This window comes from Oncorhynchus mykiss, chromosome 17 (genome assembly GCF_013265735.2).
Source record: "Oncorhynchus mykiss isolate Arlee chromosome 17, USDA_OmykA_1.1, whole genome shotgun sequence".
In the NCBI taxonomy this organism is placed as follows: domain Eukaryota; kingdom Metazoa; phylum Chordata; class Actinopteri; order Salmoniformes; family Salmonidae; genus Oncorhynchus; species Oncorhynchus mykiss.
The window spans coordinates 10,826,153-10,840,501 of record NC_048581.1 but is presented as its reverse complement, the minus strand read 5'-3'; the positions used below and the strand labels follow the sequence as shown (position 1 = coordinate 10,840,501).

Here is a 14,349-nt window from a genome sequence, read left to right as displayed (position 1 = left end):
TCTCATAAGAACTAAAGCTCTGAACTGAGTATTTTTAACTCATAAGAACTAAAAGCTCTGTACTGAGTCTTGTCCTCTCATAAGAACTAAAAGCTCTGTACTGAGTCTTGTCCTCTCATAAGAACTAAAAGCTCTGTACTGAGTCTTGTCCTCTCATAAGAACTAAAAGCTCTGTACTGAGTCTTGTCCTCTCATAAGAACTAAAAGCTCTGTACTGAGTCTTGTCCTCTCATAAGAACTAAAGCTCTGTACTGAGTCTTGTCCTCTCATAAGAACTAAAAGCTCTGTACTGAGTCTTGTCCTCTCATAAGAACTAAAAGCTCTGTACTGAGTCTTGTCCTCTCATAAGAACTAAAAGCTCTGTACTGAGTCTTGTCCTCTCATAAGAACTAAAAGCTCTGTACTGAGTCTTTTTAACTCATAAGAACTAAAGCTCTGAACTGAGTCTTGTCCTCTCATAAGAACTAAAAGCTCTATACTGAGTCTTTTTAACTCATAAGAACTAAAAGCTCTGTACTGAGTCTTGTCCTCTCATAAGAACTAAAGCTCTGTACTGAATCTTGTTCTCTCATAAGAACTAAAAGCTCTGTACTGAGTCTTGTCCTCTCATAAGAACTAAAGCTCTGTACTGAGTCTTGTTCTCTCATAAGAACTAAAAGCTCTGTACTGAGTCTTGTTCACTCATAAGAACTAAAAGCTCTGTACTGAGTCTTGTTCTCTCATAAGAACTAAAAGCTCTGTACTGAGTCTTGTCCTCTCATAAGAACTAAAAGCTCTGTACTGAGTCTTGTCCTCTCATAAGAACTAAAAGCTCTGTACTGAGTCTTGTCCTCTCATAAGAACTAAAAGCTCTGTACTGAGTCTTGTTCACTCATAAGAACTAAAAGCTCTGTACTGAGTCTTGTCCTCTCATAAGAACTAAAGCTCTGTACTGAGTCTTGTTCTCTCATAAGAACTAAAAGCTCTGTACTAAGTCTTGTTCACTCATAAGAACTAAAAGCTCTGTACTGAGTCTTGTCCTCTCATAAGAACTAAAGCTCTGTACTGAGTCTTGTCCTCTCATAAGAACTACAAGCTCTGTACTGAGTCTTGTCCTCTCATAAGAACTAAAAGCTCTGTACTGAGTCTTGTCCTCTCATAAGAACTAAAGCTCTGTACTGAGTCTTGTCCTCTCATAAGAACTAAAAGCTCTGTACTGAGTCTTGTCCTCTCATAAGAACTAAAAGCTCTGTACTGAGTCTTGTCCTCTCATAAGAACTAAAAGCTCTGTACTGAGTCTTGTTCTCTCATAAGAACTAAAAGCTCTGTACTGAGTCTTGTCCTCTCATAAGAACTAAAAGCTCTGTACTGAGTCTTGTCCTCTCATAAGAACTAAAAGCTCTGTACTGAGTCTTGTCCTCTCATAAGAACTAAAAGCTCTGTACTGAGTCTTGTCCTCTCATAAGAACTAAAAGCTCTGTACTGAGTCTTGTCCTCTCATAAGAACTAAAGCTCTGTACTGAGTCTTGTCCTCTCATAAGAACTAAAGCTCTGTACTGAGTCTTGTCCTCTCATAAGAACTAAAAGCTCTGTACTGAGTCTTGTCCTCTCATAAGAACTAAAAGCTCTGTACTGAGTCTTGCCCTCTCATAAGAACTAAAAGCTCTGTACTGAGTCTTTTTAACTCATAAGAACTAAAGCTCTGAACTGAGTCTTGTCCTCTCATAAGAACTAAAAGCTCTATACTGAGTCTTTTTAACTCATAAGAACTAAAAGCTCTGTACTGAGTCTTGTCCTCTCATAAGAACTAAAGCTCTGTACTGAGTCTTGTTCTCTCATAAGAACTAAAAGCTCTGTACTGAGTCTTGTCCTCTCATACGAACTAAAGCTCTGTACTGAGTCTTGTCCTCTCATAAGAACTACAGCTCTGAACTGAGTCTTTTTAACTCATAAGAACTAAAAGCTCTGTACTGAGTCTTGTCCTCTCATAAGAACTAAAAGCTCTGTACTGAGTCTTGTCCTCTCATAAGAACTAAAAGCTCTGTACTGAGTCTTGTCCTCTCATAAGAACTAAAAGCTCTGTACTGAGTCTTGTCCTCTCATAAGAACTAAAGCTCTGTACTGAGTCTTGTCCTCTCATAAGAACTAAAGCTCTGTACTGAGTCTTGTCCTCTCATAAGAACTAAAAGCTCTGTACTGAGTCTTGTCCTCTCATAAGAACTAAAAGCTCTGTACTGAGTCTTGTCCTCTCATAAGAACTAAAAGCTCTGTACTGAGTCTTGTCCTCTCATAAGAACTAAAAGCTCTGTACTGAGTCTTTTTAACTCATAAGAACTAAAGCTCTGAACTGAGTCTTGTCCTCTCATAAGAACTAAAAGCTCTATACTGAGTATTTTTAACTCATAAGAACTAAAAGCTCTGTACTGAGTCTTGTCCTCTCATAAGAACTAAAGCTCTGTACTGAGTCTTGTTCTCTCATAAGAACTAAAAGCTCTGTACTGAGTCTTGTCCTCTCATAAGAACTAAAGCTCTGTACTGAGTCTTGTTCTCTCATAAGAACTAAAAGCTCTGTACTGAGTCTTGTTCACTCATAAGAACTAAAAGCTCTGTACTGAGTCTTGTTCTCTCATAAGAACTAAAAGCTCTGTACTGAGTCTTGTCCTCTCATAAGAACTAAAAGCTCTGTACTGAGTCTTGTCCTCTCATAAGAACTAAAAGCTCTGTACTGAGTCTTGTCCTCTCATAAGAACTAAAAGCTCTGTACTGAGTCTTGTTCACTCATAAGAACTAAAAGCTCTGTACTGAGTCTTGTCCTCTCATAAGAACTAAAGCTCTGTACTGAGTCTTGTTCTCTCATAAGAACTAAAAGCTCTGTACTAAGTCTTGTTCACTCATAAGAACTAAAAGCTCTGTACTGAGTCTTGTCCTCTCATAAGAACTAAAGCTCTGTACTGAGTCTTGTCCTCTCATAAGAACTAAAAGCTCTGTACTGAGTCTTGTCCTCTCATAAGAACTAAAAGCTCTGTACTGAGTCTTGTCCTCTCATAAGAACTAAAGCTCTGTACTGAGTCTTGTCCTCTCATAAGAACTAAAAGCTCTGTACTGAGTCTTGTCCTCTCATAAGAACTAAAAGCTCTGTACTGAGTCTTGTCCTCTCATAAGAACTAAAAGCTCTGTACTGAGTCTTGTTCTCTCATAAGAACTAAAAGCTCTGTACTGAGTCTTGTCCTCTCATAAGAACTAAAGCTCTGAACTGAGTCTTGTCCTCTCATAAGAACTAAATCTCTGTACTGAGTCTTGTCCTCTCATAAGAACTAAAAGCTCTGTACTGAGTCTCGTCCTCTCATAAGAACTAAAAGCTCTGTACTGAGTCTGTTTAACTCATAAGAACTAAAGCTCTGAACTGAGTCTTGTCCTCTCATAAGAACTAAAAGCTCTGTACTGAGTCTTGTCCTCTCATAAGAACTAAAGCTCTGTACTGAGTCTTGTTCTCTCATAAGAACTAAAAGCTCTGTACTGAGTCTTGTCCTCTCATAAGAACTAAAGCTCTGTACTGAGTCTTGTTCTCTCATAAGAACTAAAAGCTCTGTACTGAGTCTTGTTCACTCATAAGAACTAAAAGCTCTGTACTGAGTCTTGTTCTCTCATAAGAACTAAAAGCTCTGTACTGAGTCTTGTCCTCTCATAAGAACTAAAAGCTCTGTACTGAGTCTTGTCCTCTCATAAGAACTAAAAGCTCTGTACTGAGTCTTGTCCTCTCATAAGAACTAAAAGCTCTGTACTGAGTCTTGTTCACTCATAAGAACTAAAAGCTCTGTACTGAGTCTTGTCCTCTCATAAGAACTAAAGCTCTGTACTGAGTCTTGTTCTCTCATAAGAACTAAAAGCTCTGTACTAAGTCTTGTTCACTCATAAGAACTAAAAGCTCTGTACTGAGTCTTGTCCTCTCATAAGAACTAAAGCTCTGTACTGAGTCTTGTCCTCTCATAAGAACTAAAAGCTCTGTACTGAGTCTTGTCCTCTCATAAGAACTAAAAGCTCTGTACTGAGTCTTGTCCTCTCATAAGAACTAAAGCTCTGTACTGAGTCTTGTCCTCTCATAAGAACTAAAAGCTCTGTACTGAGTCTTGTCCTCTCATAAGAACTAAAAGCTCTGTACTGAGTCTTGTCCTCTCATAAGAACTAAAAGCTCTGTACTGAGTCTTGTTCTCTCATAAGAACTAAAAGCTCTGTACTGAGTCTTGTCCTCTCATAAGAACTAAAGCTCTGAACTGAGTCTTGTCCTCTCATAAGAACTAAATCTCTGTACTGAGTCTTGTCCTCTCATAAGAACTAAAAGCTCTGTACTGAGTCTCGTCCTCTCATAAGAACTAAAAGCTCTGTACTGAGTCTGTTTAACTCATAAGAACTAAAGCTCTGAACTGAGTCTTGTCCTCTCATAAGAACTAAAAGCTCTGTACTGAGTCTTGTCCTCTCATAAGAACTAAAGCTCTGTACTGAGTCTTGTTCTCTCATAAGAACTAAAAGCTCTGTACTGAGTCTTGTCCTCTCATAAGAACGAAAAGCTCTGTACTGAGTCTTGTCCTCTCATAAGAACTAAAGCTCTGTACTGAGTCTTGTTCACTCATAAGAACTAAAAGCTCTGAACTGAGTCTTGTCCTCTCATAAGAACTAAAAGCCTTGTACTGAGTCTTGTCCTCTCATAAGAACTAAAAGCTCTGTACTGAGTCTTGTCCTCTCATAAGAACTAAAAGCTCTGTACTGAGTCTTGTCCTCTCATAAGAACTAAAAGCTCTGTACTGAGTCTTTTTAACTCATAAGAACTAAAGCTCTGTACTGAGTCTTGTCCTCTCATAAGTTGTGACAAAACTATGTCACATCAAATCAAATTTTATTGGTCACATACACATGGTTAGCAGATGTTATTGGTCACATACACATGGTTAGCAGATGTTATTGGTCACATACACATGGTTAGCAGATGTTATTGGTCACATACACATGGTTAGCAGATGTTATTGGTCACATACACATGGTTAGCAGATGTTATTGGTCACATACACATGGTTAGCAGATGTTATTAGTCACATACACATGGTTAGCAGATGTTATTGGTCACATACACATGGTTAGCAGATGTTATTGGTCACATACACATGGTTAGCAGATGTTATTGGTCACATACACATGGTTAGCAGATGTTATTGGTCACATACACATGGTTAGTAGATGTTATTGGTCACATACACATGGTTAGCAGATGTTAATGGTCACATACACATGGTTAGCAGATGTTATTGGTCACATACAGATGGTTAGCAGATGTTATTGGTCACATACACATGGTTAGCAGATGTTATTGGTCACATACAGATGGTTAGCAGATGTTATTGGTCACATACACATGGTTAGCAGATGTTAATGCGAGTGTAGCGAAATGCTTGTGCTTCTAGTTCCGACAGTGCAGTAATATATCAACAAATTAACAATGACTATCTAATACACACAAGTGTAAAGGAATGAATAAGAATATGTACATATGAAGATGTGTGTGTCTTTGTATGTGTGTGTGTGATTTTACTCACGCTGTACTGTGTCTTATCCACCCCAATGAGGAAGATGAGTTCGGTGATGAAGAGGTTGCCCCACAGATTCCTGTGTATGGTGCTGTGGTCCGACTGTGGCGCCCCCTGGCAGCACAGTAAGGTACTGCAGGCTGCAAGGCACACCAGGGCTACGGATATACCTACCCAGGACACTACGTAGACCAGAACCTCCTGTATACCATGTACAGACTGGAGAGAGGAGGGGAGAGGGAGGGCGGGGGGGGGGGGGGGGGGGGGGGGGGGGGGGAAGGAGGGAAGAGAGGAGGTGGAGGGCGGAGGGAGGGGAGGGAGGGAAGAAGGATAGAGAGTTTTTAACATTTAACCATTTCTTTGACCATCAAAATGTGATATTAGAGTGAGTTTGTATATGTGTGTATGTTTGTGTGTGTATGTTTGTGTGTGTATGTTTGTGTATGAGTTTGTGTATGTTTGTGTATGTGTGTGTGTGTTTGTGTGTGTGTGTGTGTGTGTGTATGTGTGTGTGTGTAATGTGTGTGTGTATGTTTGTGTATGAGTTTGTGTGTGTGTGTGTGTGTGTGTGTGTGTGTATGTGTGTATGTGTAATGTGTGTTTGTGTATGTGTGTAATGTGTGTGTGTGTATGTGTGTGTGTTTGTGTGTATGTGTATGTGTGTGTGTGTATGTGTGTATGTGTGTGTGTGTAATGTGTGTTTGTGTATGTGTGTATGTGTGTATGTGTGTGTGTATGTGTGTGTGTGTAATGTGTGTTTGTGTATGTGTGTAATGTGTGTGTGTGTGTGTGTTTGTGTGTGTATGTTTGTGTATGAGTTTGTGTATGTTTGTGTATGTGTGTGTGTGTGTGTGTGTGTGTGTGTATGTGTGTGTGTGTGTGTGTGTGTGTATGTGTGTGTGTGTGTGTGTGTGTGTGTGTGTGTGTGTGTGTGTGTGCTAGTTACAGCAGGTTGGTGGTAGGTCATCAGGACAGCGTAGGTTGACAGATGGTTACAGGCGCAGGTGGTGTGTGTGTTGTTGGTGTGTATCCGTTTACACCCCTGGGATGACCAACGACCCCCCGACGACCCCGATGCTGACCCCCCCGACCCCGTGGAGTTCCAGAACGAACAGTTGGGGCTGAAGTGGTTCTCCACCTGGAGACAAATACACATACAGGGTTGAACACACACACACACACACACACACACAGACACACACACAAACACACACACAACAACACGCACACGCACACACACACAAAAACACGCACATGCACACACACACACACAAAAACACGCACACACACACACACACACACACTCACACACACACAAAAACACGCACACGCACACACGCACACACACACACACACAAACACACGCACACACACAAACACAAACACACACACTCCCCCACCACACACACATAACCCCCCCCCCCCCCACACGTACCTGTAGGTGTCGCAGAGTGAAGACGACCGGTTCAGAGAGGAATACTCGGTTGGAACCTTTGTTGACAGAAGCCGAGATCACGTGAGAATTCACCGCCAACCTCCTGCCACCGCCAATCACAAACCCCGCCTCCAACCTCAACGAGGAGTTGTTAGTGGTCAGGAAGGATCCAAGGTTCTTATACAGAGATAGAACTATCTTCACCTGACCTAGAGATGGAGAGAGGAGGAGAGATAAAACTATCTTCACCTGACCTAGAGATGGAGAGAGGAGAGATATAACTCTCTTCACCTGACCTAGAGATGGAGAGAGGAGAGATAGAACTCTCTTCACCTGACCTAGAGATGGAGAGATAGAACTATCTTCACCTGGCCTAGAGATGGAGAGAGGAGAGAAATAACTATCTTCACCTGACCTAGAGATGGAGAGAGGAGAGATAGAACTATCTTCACCTGACCTAGAGATGGAGAGAGGAGGAGAGATAAAACTATCTTCACCTGACCTAGAGATGGAGAGAGGAGAGATATAACTCTCTTCACCTGACCTAGAGATGGAGAGAGGAGAGATAGAACTCTCTTCACCTGACCTAGAGATGGAGAGATAGAACTATCTTCACCTGGCCTAGAGATGGAGAGATGAGAGATATAACTATCTTCACCTGACCTAGAGATGGAGAGAGGAGAGATAGAACTATCTTCACCTGACCTAGAGATGGAGAGAGGAGGAGATATAGGAGATATAGTTCTATCTTCACCTGGCCTAGAGATGGAGAGAGGAGAGATAGAACTATCTTCACCTGACCTAGAGATGGAGAGAGGAGGAGATATAGGAGATATAGTTCTATCTTCACCTGACCCAGAGATGGAGAGAGGAGAGATAGAACTCTCTTCACCTGACCTAGATATGGAGAGATAGAACTATCTTCACCTGGCCTAGAGATGGAGAGAGGAGGAGATATAGGAGATATAGTTCTATCTTCACCTGGCCTAGAGATGGAGAGAGGAGGAAAGATAGAACTATCTTCACCTGACCTAGAGATGGAGAGAGGAGGAGATATAGGAGATATAGTTCTATCTTCACCTGACCCAGAGATGGAGAGAGGAGAGATAGAACTCTCTTCACCTGACCTAGATATGGAGAGATAGAACTATCTTCACCTGGCCTAGAGATGGAGAGAGGAGAGATAGAACTATCTTCACCTGACCTAGAGATGGAGAGAGGAGGAGATATAGGAGATATAGTTCTATCTTCACCTGGCCTAGAGATGGAGAGAGGAGGAGAGATAGAACTATCTTCACCTGACCTAGAGATGGAGAGAGGAGAGATATAGTTCTATCTTCACCTGACCTAGAGATGGAGAGAGGAGGAGATATAGGAGATATAGTTCTATCTTCACCTGACCCAGAGATGGAGAGAGGAGAGATAGAACTCTCTTCACCTGACCTAGATATGGAGAGATAGAACTATCTTCACCTGGCCTAGAGATGGAGAGAGGAGAGATAGAACTATCTTCACCTGACCTAGAGATGGAGAGAGGAGGAGAGATAGAACTATCTTCACCTGACCTAGAGATGGAGAGAGGAGAGATAGAACTATCTTCACCTGACCTAGAGATGGAGAGAGGAGGAGATATAGGAGATATAGTTCTATCTTCACCTGGCCTAGAGATGGAGAGAGGAGGAGAGATAAAACTATCTTCACCTGACCTAGAGATGGAGAGAGGAGAGATAAAACTATCTTTACCTGACCTAGAGATGGAGAGAGGAGGAGAGATAGAACTATCTTCACCTGACCTAGAGATGGAGAGAGGAGGAGAGATAGAACTATCTTCACCTGACCTAGAGATGGAGAGAGGAGAGATAAAACTATCTTCACCTGACCTAGAGATGGAGAGAGGAGGAGAGATAGAACTATCTTCACCTGACCTAGAGATGGAGAGAGGAGGAGAGATAGAACTATCTTCACCTGACCTAGAGATGGAGAGAGGAGGAGAGATAGAACTATCTTCACCTGACCTAGAGATGGAGAGAGGAGAGATAGAACTATCTTCACCTGACCTAGAGATGGAGAGAGGAGGAGATATAGGAGATATAGTTCTATCTTCACCTGACCCAGAGATGGAGAGAGGAGGAGGAGAGATATAACTCTCTTCACCTGACCTAGAGATGGAGAGAGGAGGAGGAGAGATAGAACTATCTTCACCTGACCCAGAGATGGAGAGAGGAGGAGGAGAGATATAACTATTTTCACCTGACCTAGAGATGGAGAGAGGAGGAGGAGAGATAGAACTATCTTCACCTGACCCAGAGATGGAGAGAGGAGGAGAGATAGAACTATCTTCAACTGACCTAGAGATGGAGAGAGGAGAGATATAACTCTCTTCACCTGACCTAGAGATGGAGAGAGGAGAGATAGAACTATCTTCACCTGACCTAGAGATGGAGAGAGGAGGAGAGATAAAACTATCTTCACCTGACCTAGAGATGGAGAGAGGAGGAGGAGAGATAGAACTATCTACACCTGACCTAGAGATGGAGAGATATAACTATCTACACCTGGCCTAGAGATGGAGAGAGGAGAGATAGAACTATCTTCACCTGACCTAGAGATGGAGAGATAGAACTATCTACACCTGGCCTAGAGATGGAGAGATAGAACTATCTTCACCTGACCTAGAGATGGAGAGAGGAGAGATAGAACTATCTTCATCTGACCTAGAGATGGAGAGAGGAGGAGGAGAGATAGAACTATCTTCACCTGACCTAGAGATGGAGAGAGGAGGAGAGATAGAACTATCTTCACCTGACCTAGAGATGGAGAGAGGAGGAGAGATAGAACTATCTTCACCTGACCTAGAGATGGAGAGAGGAGAGATATAGTTCTATCTTCACCTGACCTAGAGATGGAGAGATAGAACTATCTACACCTGGCCTAGAGATGGAGAGATAGAACTATCTACACCTGGCCTAGAGATGGTGAGATAGAACTATCTTCACCTGACCTAGAGAGGAGGAGGAGAGATAGAACTATCTTCACCTGACCTAGAGAGGAGGAGGAGAGATAGAACTATCTTCACCTGACCTAGAGGTGGAGAGATAGAACTATCTTCACCTGACCTAGAGATGGAGAGAGGAGAGATAGAACTATCTTAACCTGGCCTAGAGAGGAGGAGGAGAGATAGAACTATCTTCACCTGACCTAGAGATGGAGAGAGGAGGAGAGATATAACTATCTTCACCTGACCTAGAGATGGAAAGATAAAACTATCTTCACCTGACCTAGAGATGGAGAGAGGAGAGATAGAACTCTCTTCACCTGACCTAGAGATGGAGAGAGGAGGAGAGATAGAACTATCTTCACCTGACCTAGAGATGGAGAGATAGAACTATCATGTGTGTGTGTGGCTAAGTGTGTGTTTCTTTCTGTGTGCGTGTGTGTGTTTATGCACGTGTGTGTGCGCGAGTGTATGTTTACCTGTGTGTGCGCGCGTGTGTGTCTGCGTGTGTGTCTTCGTGCGTTCATGTGTGTTTGTGTGTGTGTATGTGACTGTGTGTGTGTCTTTTGTGCGTTTGTGTGTGTGTGTGTCTGTGCGTTTATGTGTGTGTGTGTCTCTGTGCGTTCGTGTGTGTGTGTGTGTGTGTGACTGACCATTGCTGCTGTACTGCTGTAGAGTAGCAGTTGAGAGCTGTAGAACACTGTCACTGTCATAGGAGTGAGGGAACGTCAGGTCCTGTAGATCTGCCTCTGTGTTCAATACATACACCTCTAGATCTACACACACACACACACACACACACACACACACACACACACACACACACACACACACACACACACACACACACACACACACATGAAAGAGAAACAGAGGGAAGTTTTTACATTTCAAACTGAACAGATTGCTAAGACACACACACACACACCAAACTTACCGACATTGGGCGCTCTGTCGCTGAATCGCCCCTCGTAGATGTTGTTAGCCAATAGAAAGGCTCCTTTCTCCATGGCGTCCAATAGCAGCGAGGCAGAGCGTGATTGGTCAGTGGTCCTCATATCAGCCCAGGAGACTAGAGCTTCAGGGCCCAACAGGTTATCAACTACCTGAACCACCGCCTGTCAGAGACACACACAAATATATATATATATATATATATATATATATATATATATATATATATATATATATATATACATACCTTTTTGGTGACTACATGATTCCATATAAATAAATAAACAATACTAAATATACTATACTAAAGATACTACACTAAAAACACAATACTAAATATACTGTACTAAATATACTATACTAAATAAACTATACTAAATATACTGTACTAAATATACTATACTAAATAAACTATACTAAATATACAATACTAAAGATGCTATACTGAATATACAATACTAAATATACATACTACATATACTATACTTAAAATGCAATACAAAATATACTATACTAAATATACTACACTTAAAATAAACGATACTAAATATACAATGCAAAATATACCATACTAACGATACCATACTATAGATGCAATACTAAATATACTATACTAAATATACAATACTAAATATACAATACTAAATATACCATACTAAATATATAATACTAAAGATACAATACTAAATATACTATATAAATATACTATACTAAATATACTATATAAATATACAATACTAAACATTCTACACTAAATATACTATACTAAATATGCTATAGATATCCTATAGTAAATATATACTATATGTAGAGAGTTGTGGTTTACCTGGACATAAGCTCTACAGGTGCGTTCCCTCTTCTGCAACTGAAGTAGACAGGAACACACGTTACGTTACACAAGTACTACAAATCAAATCAAATCAATGGTATTTGTCAAATGCACTCGAAGACAACAGGTGTAGTAGACCTTACCGTGAAATACTGAATACAACAGGTGTAGTAGACCTCACAGTGAAATGCTGAAGACAACAGGTGTAGTAGACCTTACCGTGAAATGCTGAATACAACAGGTGTAGTAGACCTTACCGTGAAATGCTGAATACAACAGGTGTAGTAGACCTTACCGTGAAATACTGAATACAACAGGTGTAGTAGACCTTACAGTGAAATGCTGAATACAGCAGGTGTAGTAGACCTTACAGTGAAATGCTGAATACAACAGGTGTAGTAGACCTTACAGTGAAATGCTGAATACAACAGGTGTAGTAGACCTCACAGTGAAATGCTGAATACAACAGGTGTAGTAGACCTTACAGTGAAATGCTGAATACAACAGGTGTAGTAGACCTTACAGTGAAATGCTGAATACAACAGGTGTAGTAAACCTTACAGTGAAATGCTGAATACAACAGGTGTAGTAGACCTTACAGTGAAATGCTGAATACAACAGGTGTAGTAGACCTTACCGTGAAATGCTGAATACAACAGGTGTAGTAGACCTTACAGTGAAATGCTGAATACAACAGGTGTAGTAGACCTTACCGTGAAATGCTGAATACAACAGGTGTAGTAGACCTTACAGTGAAATGCTGAATACAACAGGTGTAGTAGACCTTACCGTGAAATGCTGAATACAACAGGTGTAGTAGACCTTACCGTGAAATGCTGAATACAACAGGTGTAGTAGACCTTACCGTGAAATGCTGAATACAACAGGTGTAGTAGACCTTACCGTGAAATACTGAATACAACAGGTGTAGTAGACCTTACAGTGAAATGCTGAATACAGCAGGTGTAGTAGACCTTACAGTGAAATGCTGAATACAACAGGTGTAGTAGACCTTACAGTGAAATGCTGAATACAACAGGTGTAGTAGACCTCACAGTGAAATGCTGAATACAACAGGTGTAGTAGACCTTACAGTGAAATGCTGAATACAACAGGTGTAGTAGACCTTACAGTGAAATGCTGAATACAACAGGTGTAGTAAACCTTACAGTGAAATGCTGAATACAACAGGTGTAGTAGACCTTACAGTGAAATGCTGAATACAACAGGTGTAGTAGACCTTACCGTGAAATGCTGAATACAACAGGTGTAGTAGACCTTACAGTGAAATGCTGAATACAACAGGTGTAGTAGACCTTACCGTGAAATGCTGAATACAACAGGTGTAGTAGACCTTACAGTGAAATGCTGAATACAACAGGTGTAGTAGACCTTACCGTGAAATGCTGAATACAACAGGTGTAGTAGACCTTACCGTGAAATGCTGAATACAACAGGTGTAGTAGACCTTACCGTGAAATGCTGAATACAACAGGTGTAGTAGACCTTACCGTGAAATGCTTACAACAGTCTGTGTGTGTGTGTACCTTGTAGTGTGTGTGTGTGTACCTTGTAGTGTGTGTGTGTGTACCTTGTTGTAGTGTGTGTGTGCCTTGTTGTAGTGTGTGTGTGTGTGTGTGTGTACCTTGTTGTAGTGTGAGTGTGTGAGTACCTTGTAGTGTGTGTGTGTGTGTGTGTGTGTGTGTGTGTGTGAGTGCCTTGTTGTAGTGTGTTTTGTTTGTGTGTACCTTGTTGTAATGTGTGTGTGTGTGTGTACCTTGTTGTAATGTGTGTGTGTGTACCTTGTGGTAATGCGTGTGTGTGTACCTTGTTGTAATGCGTGTGTGTGTGTACCTTGTTGTAGTGTGTGTGTGTGTGTGTGTGTGTGTGTGTGTGTATCTTGCTGTAATGTGTGTGTGTATCTTGCTGTAATGTGTGTGTGTATCTTGCTGTAATGTGTGTGTGTGTGTGTGTGTACCTTGTTGTAATGTGTGTGTGTGTGTGTGTGTACCTTGTTGTAATGTGTGTGTGTGTGTGTACCTTGTTGTAATGTGTGTGTGTGTGTATCTTGTTGTAATGTGTGTGTGTGTGTGTGTACCTTGTTGTAATGTGCGTGTGTATCTTGCTGTAATGTGTGTGTGTGTGTGTGTACCTTGTTGTAGTTGCGTGCAGCAGACTCCTTGTTGGCTGGTCGTAGGGCCTGAAGCTGAGAATCCAGGATGTCCAACAGCTGCTCTAGAAGTTTGACTGACATGCTGACATCACCGGCGTAGACCCGCCCCCTCGTCAGGTTTACTAACTCACCAGCGATGTTAGCTGCATTCTCCCCACTCTTTATCTAGAAGGGACGATGGGGGAGGGGGAACAAGGGTGGAAGGCAGAGGGAGGGAGGGAGGGAGGGAGGGAGGGAGGGAGGGAGGGAGGGAGGGAGGGAGGGAGGGAAGGAGAGAGAGAGGGAGGGAGGGAGGGAGGGAGGGAGGGAGGGAGGGAGGGAGGGAGGGAGGGGGGCAGAGGGGGAACAGGGGAGGGAGGGAGGGAGGGAGGGAGGGAGGGAGGGAGGGAGGGAGGGAGGGAGGGAGGG

The 14,349-nt window shown here is 42.0% G+C and overlaps 1 protein-coding gene across 1 annotated transcript in view; it reads right to left on the bottom strand.

Moving 5' to 3' along the window:
• The window catches only part of LOC118940259 (adhesion G protein-coupled receptor L1-like), a 99,842-nt gene that overhangs the window by 33,880 nt on the left and 51,613 nt on the right, over positions 1 to 14,349 (bottom strand). The window contains exons 12-18 of the mRNA XM_036948896.1: positions 13,921 to 14,106; positions 11,766 to 11,804; positions 10,923 to 11,103; positions 10,639 to 10,761; positions 6,991 to 7,199; positions 6,502 to 6,693; positions 5,565 to 5,774 (exon numbers count right to left, since the gene is read on the bottom strand). Of these exons, the coding sequence (XP_036804791.1) occupies positions 5,565 to 5,774; positions 6,502 to 6,693; positions 6,991 to 7,199; positions 10,639 to 10,761; positions 10,923 to 11,103; positions 11,766 to 11,804; positions 13,921 to 14,106 (1,140 nt within the window). The remainder of the gene's footprint in view (positions 1 to 5,564; positions 5,775 to 6,501; positions 6,694 to 6,990; positions 7,200 to 10,638; positions 10,762 to 10,922; positions 11,104 to 11,765; positions 11,805 to 13,920; positions 14,107 to 14,349) is intronic.